Consider the following 12,168-nt stretch of genomic DNA (forward strand, 5'->3'; position numbering starts at 1 on the left):
CGCCCTTTGCCTTGATGGAAAGGCAAAGGCTTTGGAAAGAAATTCATACATAGGATTAACTTCACTATTTATATTTATCTAAGAAACAAATTTCAAGCATTTAATCATAAGCCCTTAGATCAAAATGGCTTTAAGATAATGGAAAAACATTCAATCAGGTGTGTCCAAACTTTTGACTTTTGTACATTCTTTGTAGAAATATGTCACCCTGCCTGTTTTCAGTGCTATTTTGTATATAGAATCATATAAACTCTCAAGTTGGTAATTCCTTATGAAGTGCAACAGAATTAAAATTTCAAGAGAGCACGTGCACACACACACACACACACACACACACACACACGCACACACAAACAAACAGGAGCTAATTAGGACCCTGTTTGATATGGAGCCATTGTATTCCTTTGATTTGGCTGGCTCACGGTCAGAGAGAGCGTACAATGGCCAACAGGGAAAAAGTTTAACTTTGAGAGCAGGCAAAAACCAAAAACTGTGTATAACCAAGGCAGTCAAATGTTATCGTCTCACAAAGTTAGTGGCCAGCGTGGCGGGTGTCCCTTATTGATTTAGCCACCAAAGACAATTTTTACTGGCATCTGGCGCTTGGTGGGTGTTAATAATTTCAGACGAACACAAGAGAAAATAGGAAATAAATGTATTACAGTGTTGGCCAGTTGCTGGAGCAACTGCTGGAGCAAGAGCAAAACGCTACAGAGCTCTGTTGGATTCTTTCATTGGCCTATATACAGCCACTTTGATTATCTATCTATTATAGAGCGATAAGGCATTTGAAAAAGACACAAAGAACCTCTTTTATACCATAGCTAAAGACCCAGTAGACAAGCCTTGAATGAAAACCAATGGCTTGGCATTGACATTATCAACAGACTAAATGGCATTGCTATGCAGTAACGTAATTCAGCATGCTTTGTGCAGTGTAATTCTATAAAGTTTATTGTTGAGGAATTTAAGTATTTCCCAGCTGCAATGTGAAGAATGAAGGATGTTGTTTTTTTGGGTTTTTGAAGCGACAATGTTCTGCTTGTGTACAGTGTTTCACCATTTTTGCATTTAATTAATTTCAGCAATTTCCGTTACTTTCTCTTGTGTTATTTGTGTTTGTCGGAATGCACTTGAGGAAAACACTAGCAAGGATTTCCGAGACTCAACGTTGCTTGTTTCTGTTTTTTTGTTTTTTTTCTCACAGGTGCAACAATCGGACCCAGTGCATTGTGATCACGGGTTCGGACGTCTTCCCCGACCCCTGCCCAGGGACCTACAAGTACCTGGAGGTCCAGTATGAGTGTGTGCCCTACAGTAAGTATGAACCTTCTGTCATGAATTGAAATCTTTCGTCCTCCTTGTCATCCACCCTTCGTCTGGCTTTCGCTCTCCTACCCTGCTCACAATCTCTCTCTCTCTCTCTCTCTCTCTCTCTCTCTCTCTCTCCTCCTCTTTTTCTTCTCTGTCTTCACCTCTCGCCCGACCCCTTCCTCCTCCGTTGTCCAGACTGTCTTCTCTCTTAGTCTCCAGCACCTTCCAACACCTTTCTCCTCTGTCTCTCCTTCCATCTCTGTCACTCCATGAACTTTTCATGAAATATGACCTGTAAAAACCTTTGGTCCTCTTCTGTACTGCCTTTATTATTGATGTGCTCGCCGTGTTTCCAGCGGACGTTGACGAGCCAGGTTATGAGCTAGCAGAACAGAGGGAGGATAGGGGAAGTCACGCTGACTGTCGATGAGGGCGAAATCTATCAGGCGAAAACACAGCTCATCTTAATGGCTCAATATACATTCGGTACAACAGGTGTTGAAATATGTTAACAGATGTTCCATTATGTAACAGAACAGAATGGCTCCTCTCATAAGTCAACAAGGTAATATTTCATAGAATGAGATAGTGTTAACATTTTGTCTGCTCCTTGGATGCTAAAATATTCATTGCCATTCAGCTCCCAAACAATCTTTAGATTGCCCTTTGCATTAAAATTCCCCTTTGTCCTTTAAGCTCCCATGTTCATTTGCAATTTGTGGAGCAAATACTCCCATCTAACCTTTGCAAACTGATTAATGACCAAGAATTAGATGAATTGCCAGAATCACTAATCAGGTGGAACTGAAATGATTAGAGTGGGAGTGATGGGAAGATAGTAATTGACAGCTCTAGCAGATCCAAATACGTATTTGGTACACAGATGCCTTTACATGTACTTTAGTTTTACATTGGCAGGAAACTCAACCTAATAACGTGGTATGAATCCTGCACCTTCAACCTATAGTACTTTTCATATTTAAAACATCCCCCTTATGTTTCTCAGCACCAGCATGCCTGTCCAAGCTGTTCCCCTTAGTGTTGAATCAGAATACATGAGTGATCATCATTAGGTGGTGAACCTCATTACATCTTAAAGGTTAACCTCTCTGAGGCTTTGAGGACCTGTAATTAATAATGGAATAAGCGATAATGAGTATTTCAGTCAGCCTTACTAAGCATAGCCAAATCCACTCACTTTTATCATAAATGCCCATCTGGTTTTGTTTTTCTGAACTTGCCTCATAGTTAAGTGAACTATCGATCCTACATCTTGCTGCGTTACCTCAAGCCTTAATGGTAGGATTAGCCTCAAGATGCACTCATGTCCACCTACTGTTATGATTGGCTTTTGCCTCCTTCTTGCACCAAGGGAACAGTCAAGCCTGCTTGAATGTGGTCGAAAATAACCCACTGCCCAAGGACTCTGACTCCTGGCAATGTTTATCTCATGCAGAACTCCTAGCAGATCCTCACTTCACTCTAAGCAGTTTGAAACATGCATGTCTGTAGCCCCATCTTTTTGCTTCTCAAGGTCCATGCCCAACCAGAATAGGACCAAGAACACAGAATGTGTCCTATCGCAACTGTCCTGGTAAGTGCTTAGTGTTCCCCCAGTCTGATCAAGTCCAGTTCAGTCCAATCCAGTCCAGTGTAATCCAGTCCAGCCTTTCCCACTCAAGCCCAACCAGCTGTTGTAGACTGTGATGTTTGGGCAAGTGCCGTGTTTTGTTTCGTTCCCCTTACCAATCCTTTGTCTCCTCTCCTAAAAAAAACATCCATATACCCCCAGTGACAAAACCCCTTTTTTTTTAAGATATCAAATACGATCCGATCATTTGGTAGAGTCAGACTAATACAGAGAGTTGCCATCATGAGGCAAGATTTACACAGCTTTTGCACCAGAGCAAAGATCTTACTACAGTTTTCAGAAGGGATAGATCATATGCTGAATATCAAGATTTGGTGATTAAAAACATTGCAGCAGTTCAAAAGCTTAGGATCCCCTGGATTTGCTGGGATACAAGCCTTGAGAAGTTGTTTTGCAAGACAACGTATTAAATCCCCATTAAGCTGATCAACGACTGCACTGCAGACAGAGTGTCCTCATTTTTGACCAAAGTAACAGAGTCGCTCCTCAAAGTCTCTCTGTAAAATAAAACTGGCAGCTCAGAATGTAATAAACAATTGTTTTTACCTTTACCACCGACTGAATGTAATATGGTGTGTAATTCATTCACTGAAGTCTTTAAATCAGACAAGCTATCTTGGATCCACCAGTTCTCTCCAAGTAGCCTCCGCAACAAGCTGCCTTCATTTACACCATTTTCATCCTTTTGGTTTCATAATTTGGTTCATGTGAAGAACTGCCCTCATTAGCAACATTATCTCCATGTTCCAGCCGAGGATGTAAATTTTGCCTTCACCTGGCATTGAATCACCCTCTGAACTGGCTCTAGTAATTGCTTGAAACAGGCGACATAAAAGCTAAGACGTTTCTTCATTAAGACTGCTCTTTGCAAGCTACATTGAAATGCTGAAAAAAAAAAGAGAAAAACGTCGCTGTTGCTATGCCACATTGTAAAAATGCAAAGGCATACCAGTAGGTAGAAACAGTCTTCCAAAGCCATCAGTGCTAATTTAGTCATCGCCTGCTATCTCTGCTGTATCCTGTTGATCTGTAGATCTGTTGTTCATTCAGCTTACATAATTATCTTCTGTCACTTACATGGTCAAAAAATAGTCACATATAAAAAATATCCAATGTAACTTCAGGATTGACAGCATGCGTTTTGGGTCCCCTTTGGTATATTTTGTAGTTTGCATTATTTTCCCTTATGTATTGCAGTTTATATTATGTTCTGATTTGATTTCTGCCGTTTAAATAATGCTGGAGCTACTAATTGAGTCTGCAGTGGACAGCAGACGTCTTAGCCTAGGGGATACAGACAGTTTGCCAGTCTAGTCACTCCCAAAGTACATTACATGCAATTCAAAGGAGCCTGGGACTCTGAGAGGCAAAGGCTTTGTTGTTTATTAAAGTAAAGGTACAGAACAGAGTGGATTAAGATGGAACATACGATTATTAATAGTTCATGTGAGGAAAACAGCCTGAGCAAAACAGGAAGTCCTCCACTGCTAAATCCCTTGAATGTCTGTAATGTCTGGTGGAGATAGTTTCAGGTTTGGGGGTGGGGGGGAGGGGGGGGATGTCTCTCATATTTGTTTCAATGCTGCTATTTCAAAAGTGACTGACTCTCTTCCCTTCCCCTGTGCAATCTGCAGGAAACCTCTTCGGCTATCTGACTCATTCTCTTCATCCACTGACCGGTTTCTGATCACAATGATTGCTCTTATTTTTTTTTCTATCTACATTTATACTAACCTCATCAGGTCTTCCATCATGTGTTCTCGTTTTCTTTCCAGATTTCCTCCTCTCCATCTATCTCTCCCCCCCTCTCTCGTCTTCTCTTTTATCTGGCTGGGGCAGCGTCTGAGAAGTCAACTGTTGTCAATTTGTTTACTTCTTCTCAGTGTTTGATCTCTTAGGTAGCTACAGCGCACTCAAGTCTCTTCTGCAGAGTGGCGTGCATTCATACACCGATCCTGCTCAATTTGTGTAGTTTCTCCTGCTTTCACTCTCCTTCAGACTGACCTGAGCATGCCTTTTCTTGAGAACGTATTGTTTCTTTGTAAAGTTTTAATCTCTGGACTGCATTTGTTAAATGTTTTCTTGAAATTGTCAGTGTTAGGAAAACTTTTCTTTTGCTGCTGAATTAGATTATGCTAAATGGTTATTGTGTACTTGTTGCAGTTAAAATAAGCAGCAGGCACTTTCATTACATGCTCTGGTAACAAGTATAGACAGTGGAGTTTTTTTGTGGTGTGTTCTGTTAAATCACTCATTAAGATGCTTTCTTCAAATAGATGGACTGGGCAATACTTCTTAGCATGTTTGCTTTCAGAGGGCCTTGTTTAAATATGCCCTTGTAGGGTAAGAAAAAAGAAAGTTTTTATAGAGGACTATCATTGGAAACCACAGAATTACGCAACAAATCAAGTAGTGTTTACTCTGGAACTGGAACCATGTTTCAACAGTGAGTGCACACAAGCCTCTTGATTTTATTTTGCTACCGTGAGTTGGACTGGTTACCTGCTTCCTTGATGAGCACAGAGAAAATACACAACACATACAGTATATATACATATATATATATATATATTTTTTTTTTTCCTATGCACATGTGGCTTGATGTTCTCAAATGGTGAATAAACAGTACAAGTGTACAGTATAAAACAGTCAAGTGTGTAGGTATTAGTCAGGAATTACACTGATTATTAATCTAAGAGGAATAGTTGATAGCCAAATTGGGTTAGTTTTATACATTGTGTAATTAATTTATTTTTCACTTATAGTAAGTTTGGTGTCTGTAAATTGTTTATCTTAGTTAACAGTCTTTTTTTTTTTAGCTAACAAGCAAATGTTACATTGATGATTAACCCAAAAGTGATATTTTGTGAGTTTGTGCTATTCATTATCAGTGTTACTCAAAGCAGATTTGGTGTATTTTTATTATATACCCCAGTGACCAGGGTCCAGTTTCCCTTAAGTCTCTGTTGGAAGCTAAGAACATGTTTGTTCCATTGTAAGATAATGCCCAGATACTTCTGGGAAACCATGCCCAGAATGGTAAAATTGCTTCTTTATTGGATTAAGATCCCCTTTGAAGATAAAGCAAAGGAGTATCTACAGATATATTTAACTGTCATCAAAAAATGAAAATGGAACCTGTCTTTATCCTGGAGTTAGGCTTGGTTTATGGCAGTGGGTGGATATGCAGAGATCACAACTTTAATGTCATGTGTTTCTGCTTTACAACAAAACCAACGTTATGTAAAGTGAAATCATGATTATCATACATCAATGGAATGAAGCAATAAAATGATACTATACTACTGTAACTATGGGGTGGGGCCACAATGGCTTTGAGTCTCGGAAAATGTCTTCATTATGAATCATTTTTCCATGATTTTAGCCAAAAAGTTCAGTTAATATTGGAGACTACACTCCTGACCTGACTGTCATATCCAGTCAGTCAATCCCAGTATTACTTGTCTATGCGACAAACTAAAATGAAAGCTTTTTTTTTTTTACCTGTGAATGTCAAAAACTAAACCTGATTGATGCTTTGCCATCAGTGATATTACATGCTCACAGTCAGTTGGCAGTCTGTCAAGTGGTGCCAAAAAAAAAAAAAATCAACCACCCTGCTATAAACCAAGCATGACAATTGGTCATGATCCTGAACATGATCAATCAGACTATTCTTGATGTTCTAACCAAGCTCCTTTTTCTGAGACAGGAGCTTGACGACTGTGTGTCATCTTTCTCTCAACTCTCATTTTTTCTGAATAGGTCTTCCCGTGTTTGGCCGTGAATCATAGCATGTTTCTGCATATGTAATCATAGCGATGACAGTTAATTCATATTAATCTCTTTTTTTCCCCTTGCACCCCTTTCATTCTCTCTTCCAACGCTTAAAATAGAAGTGGAGCAAAAAGGTAAATAACAGACACGATCCAAACCCTAGCTCCTTGTTTTGTGGCATCTGGTTGTAAACTTTACCTATCTTCCCACGGTGGCCCCTAGTAAACCCATAGCAGGCATTATCTGCAGAATCCCCCAACTGTAATGTTAACAGCCAGTATAGTGCAACAAGGGGAGTGAGACTGATCATAAAAGAAATGATAGCACACAAGCAGCCAAAAGATGTAAATGGGGGCGTATTGGCTGCAGTCCATAGGGGCTTTCTCTCCTCATACTCCCTGGGTGCTTTTGTTACTCAGCAGAATCTCATATTGCCTGGCTTCCAAACCCTTCTCCATAGCATGCCATGGTAACAGTGTTTCTGGGCCCTTTTTTCAAGCTGTTGCTTCCTACTGTCCCTTTTCTCTCTGAGCCCCCCCCCCCCCCCCCCTCCTCCTCTTTCTCCCTCTTCTCCTCCCCATTATTCTCACCTGACCACTTGCTGCTCTTTTCTCTGTTGATTCTTATGCCTCCTATGCCTCCTATGCCTCAGCGCAACAACCAAAACACCTCAAGAGACCCTTACTGAAAGTTGTTTAAATTTTAACGGTCGTGACATTTGCACCACTTCGTAATGACAAGCCTCTCAGGTATATATTGTAGAAAAGGTGGTGTAACCGAGACACATCTAAGTTCACACGAACATTTTGCAGACTCTGCTGACTCCTGCTCTCTCATAACCTCTCCCGTCTGTTGCCAAGTGACTTTAGTTGGCTGCTTTTTTTTGTTTACAGGACCAATTGTTTCTTTAAGTTCTGTTTCTGTTCTATTTTCCCCTCATTTGTGTTCTATTCCCAACAGTAAATGTCTATGAGGCAAAGCTTCTTTTTGTTTCAGACTATCTTATATATTTAAACATTATGCTTAACAACTTTCCTATTCCTTTTTTTCTTTCTATGCACAAAACCAAACTCCCTATACTGCTTGTGAACATTGGCTATAGCTGTTAGTCGTCTTTTGGCCACTCTTTAATGTGTGTCTGTCCCCACTCTTCTTGGACAACCCGTAAAACAAAACGAAGACACTAGAGTTTATATTGACATTAAATGTTGTTTAGCATTGTTTTGTTTTTAACATGTTAACCTCTGTCTGTTTCTTATTCTACTCTTCCCCCATCACTAGTTTTTGTTTGTCCCGGGACTCTGAAAGCGGTCGGAGATCCTTCCTTTCTCTTTGAAGCGGAGCAACAAGCTGGCGCCTGGTGCAAAGACCCGCTGCAAGCCGGCGACAAAATCTACTTCATGCCCTGGACTCCTTATAGGACAGACACTCTCATTGAGTATTCTTCCCTGGACGACTTCCAAAACGCCCGGCAAACCATCACCTACAAGCTGCCCCACCGGGTGGACGGGACTGGATTTGTGGTGTATGACGGGGCCGTGTTTTTCAACAAGGAGCGTACCCGCAATATTGTGAAGTTTGACCTGCGGACTCGAATCAAAAGCGGCGAGGCCATCATCAATAATGCCAACTACCACGACACGTCGCCGTACAAGTGGGGCGGCAAAACGGACATTGACCTGGCGGTGGATGAGAACGGGCTGTGGGTGATCTACGCCACCGAGCAGAACAACGGCATGATGGTCATCAGCCAGTTGAACCCTTACACGCTGCGCTTCGAGGCCACCTGGGAGACGGCCTACGACAAGCGCTCAGCCTCCAATGCCTTCATGGTTTGTGGAGTACTCTACGTCGTCCGCTCCACCTACGAAGACAACGAGAGCGAGGTCAGCAAGAGCCTGATCGATTACATTTACAACACCAAACAGAACCGTGGGGAATACGTGGATATCCACTTTCCCAACCAGTACCAGTACATTGCAGCTGTGGATTACAATCCGCGAGATAACCAGCTCTATGTGTGGAATAATTTTTACATCCTGAGATACAATCTGGAGTTCGGGCCATATCGTGGTAAGAATCCAACCCCCACTCACCTCTTCTGCACACAATAATGTCAAATGGCATTTTTGAAATCGTGATTTTAGTTGCTGTTAAGTGCGCTTTGCTATTCCTTTGGCATTCCCCCATCTGTGTGTCAAGTGTCACAGCTGACTGATTTTTAATTTAGAATCTAATATGTGCTAGATATGTTACGGAAGCTTTGGAGTGTAGGAGTGCATCTCGGGGGTGAAGTGAGTGGAGCTCGGTGGTAAACAACACCTCGAAGCCAGTTACCATATCATAAGGGATCAGTATCTGGGGGATTTGGGGAGGTTTACCATCCGGGCGTTCCCTGAGTCCCCAGTGCTAAGGCCCAAGGGAGCCCTGCTAGCATATCCCTTTTTCAGAGAGAGCAAGACAGGCAGAGGGGAGAGAGAGAGAGAGAGAGAGAGAGAGAAAGAGAGAGAGAGAGAGAGAGAGAGAGAGAGATACATAGTCTCACCTCTGGAGCCATGCATGCCCGGACAGGTACAAAGTCTGGCCTGGAGCAAGGATAGATCATTCCCCCAGTGATGCCGAACCTCCAAATCTACCATCGGCTGTTAAAAAAACACTTCACACTCTGTAGGCGGAGTGTAAGGAGTCAAGGCCCGGCCTAAGCAAGGAGGAGCGGTGTAGACACACGGCAGGAGGATCAATCATCCGGGGTCACGTCAGCCAACCGTGTTTTTAATTTAGCTGTCAAGAGCCGAGACGAGGCTAGCCTAGGCCTGCGATAGTCTTTACATTGAGAATATAATAGCTGTAATTATACTAATCCCCTCCACATCCAGAGTCCTAAGTCCACGTAATGCCCGGCACAGTCAGTGATGAGCTACGGAGGTCAAGCAACTTTTCCACAGATTATCCAAGAGCTCAATATTTATTAATGTCCACTTTTGTATTGATAGGACTTGTGGCGGCTAAATTGGGTTCAGCCATTGGAACAGTGTCACTCCAGCCAAACCAAGGCGAGCTTTCCTGTAACTGGAACTTAGTCCAAGTTTGAAAGCAGACCTCTTTTGGAATTAATATGCAGAGGGTGTACTGAGTAGAACTGCAGCAATCAAGGGGAACAAGATAAAAAAATTCATGCTTTTTTATTTTTTTCCTGACCATGAGTAACATGTTTGAAGTTTCTCCACTGCCAATAAGAAAGGTATTAGGTTTTTTTTTTTTTTTTGTATTAAATATTTGCATATTACAAGTAAATGGCAGTTGTGGGATATGCCGCAGCGAAAATGGGTTTCCCTCTTTTCCTCATTTCCAATAACAATTTCATTATCACATACTCAGACACAAAGAGTTCATAATTAGCTGAATTTGAGTAGTATCTGACGTTGTTACAGACAGCTGCTGTAAAAGCGCTCACCCATTCACCTTTCTCATTATCAAATCTGAGCAGTATCGAAACATGTTTTTACATACCATTATGTGTTTATATACAGTATACTGCTCGTGCCTAAACACTGAGTCCCAGCCGCTGTTTTCATCCTAACAGTTATAGATTCTTTGAATATGTTGTGCACAGACGGGCTGCACGCTCAATTGATTTATTCATTTGCTGAATGGACACCCATTACCAATAGAGAAATCAGAGGCTTTAAAAGGATGCTCCCTGAAATAAGACTACGTTCCACTTAGTTGTGTGTGTGTGTGTGAGAGAGAGAAATGTTTCCCCCACAGACATAGTTGAATGTCAGAAGCATCAGAATGAAGTCGGTTACAGTTAAACATTTGGCCAAACGTACAGTATACGACACATACTTGTGCCTTAGGGCTGCTGTATTCAGGGATCTTTATACTAACATCAAGGAGGATGCAGGTCTCTCTCCTTGACAAATGAGACATGGGCCTGGCCCTGCTACTGACTAATGTGTGTTGAGTTGCAGTCGATGAGTGCAAGGGAGAATGGTCCAGGATGATCATCAAGATGTCAATAAACTTGTCCTCCCACATGGCTGATGTTGACACATAAATGATGGCACTTTTTTCTGGCTGTCACTGGACGCCCTCCCTGAGATATCTTGATTGCTCGTTTCAGAATGGCCGGCACTTGCTTCACTAGGTACTGAAATAAGCTCTCAGAATGTTTTTGTGGAGTTAAAGTTTAAGGTATAATATCTGCTTCGTGCAGTACCTGTCTGAAAAAGAAAATCATAAGCCATCACAAGCACATAAGCTTAGCTTACATTGCCACACAAACATGCACATGGCTGTGCTCTTTTATTTATTTATATAGGATTAAAACAGGATTCAGCATATTTAAAGACCATTTAATCATGCAGAAAGCAGGATAATTATTAATGACTGGATACAATTGTACTTGTTTGACCATTTTTTTCCAAAGACCTCTAATCTTTAAGTCTCTAACACAGGCATGGGTTCCATGAAGGGCCAAGAGTCTGCAGGGTTTCCTTTCAACCAAACGCTACAGCAGCTGATTTCACTGATTAGTTCCTGCTCTCTGGTTGAAGGTGTGTTAATCAGTGGAATCACCTGGTGTAGTGTTTGGTTGGAATGAAAATCTACAGATTGCCTGCCTTCCGTGACACATGGTTGCCTATCCCTGCCCTAACACCAATGTAAACCTCACACTTTTACATTTTATTCATTTTGCCAATGCTCTTATCCAGCACAGTTTATAACGACTCCAACAGTAGTAGAAGCTTAACCAACAAAGAGAACAAGGGTTAGAGCCATCATGCCCTAATTATTATATTAAAAAATATTCCTGTGACCCTAATGATCATGTTTGATATAGAAGTGCAAGGTAAGGAAATGTGTGCTGAGCAGAGAAGGTAGAAAATTGTTTTTCTTCAAGAATGTAGCAAAGCACATAGAGGAGGATGATATGGGAGATGAGGATTATAATTCAGTGGGAAGAGGGGGTGGTGATGTACTTCTTGAAAATTTGAGTTTTCAGGTTCACAAAAGAAGGAGAGACTAACTGGAGTGGGACCTGGTTTCAATCATTGGGGAGCCAGGAGGGAGAAGAGTGGAGGTGAAGTGATGACCAGTAGTAGTGAAGCACAGAGCAGAGGCTGGCGTTTATTGAGGACTATATATTACAACCTGGCACATATGCACAAGAAATGTCCAAAACAATAGTTAAACTCCTACTGCATTAACAATGGCAGTTACAATGCTTGAGATGTTAAAAGTGAATTAAAGTGGCATTCACACACACATGCATACACCACACTGCACTTCCTTCATTCGTTTTTTTTTGTTTTTTTTCGTATCTTCTAAGCGCTCAAACAACTCTGTCACATGATTTGCTCCGTCATGGAACGCAATCACATCAAATTGATGTTGGGACCCTGCGTGGCAGACAGTTGGGT

The 12,168-nt window shown here is 41.5% G+C and overlaps 1 protein-coding gene across 2 annotated transcripts in view; it reads left to right on the forward strand.

The window, feature by feature from the left end:
* Window positions 1-12,168, forward strand: part of adgrl2a (adhesion G protein-coupled receptor L2a) — a 95,103-nt gene that overhangs the window by 47,537 nt on the left and 35,398 nt on the right. The window contains exons 4-6 of one of the 2 annotated variants that reach the window (XM_071532628.1): window positions 1,208-1,317; window positions 6,865-6,876; window positions 8,024-8,812. In XM_071532628.1, coding sequence (XP_071388729.1) covers window positions 1,208-1,317; window positions 6,865-6,876; window positions 8,024-8,812 — 911 coding nt within the window. The remainder of the gene's footprint in view (window positions 1-1,207; window positions 1,318-6,864; window positions 6,877-8,023; window positions 8,813-12,168) is intronic. The other variant, XM_071532627.1, reaches the window with a different exon arrangement.

The sequence above is a fragment of the Centroberyx affinis genome, unplaced genomic scaffold, assembly GCF_046629955.1.
Source record: "Centroberyx affinis isolate AG114_WGS23_722 - 3 ecotype Tasmania unplaced genomic scaffold, CSIRO-AGI_Caff_v1 ptg002225l_1, whole genome shotgun sequence".
Lineage (NCBI taxonomy): Eukaryota > Metazoa > Chordata > Actinopteri > Beryciformes > Berycidae > Centroberyx > Centroberyx affinis.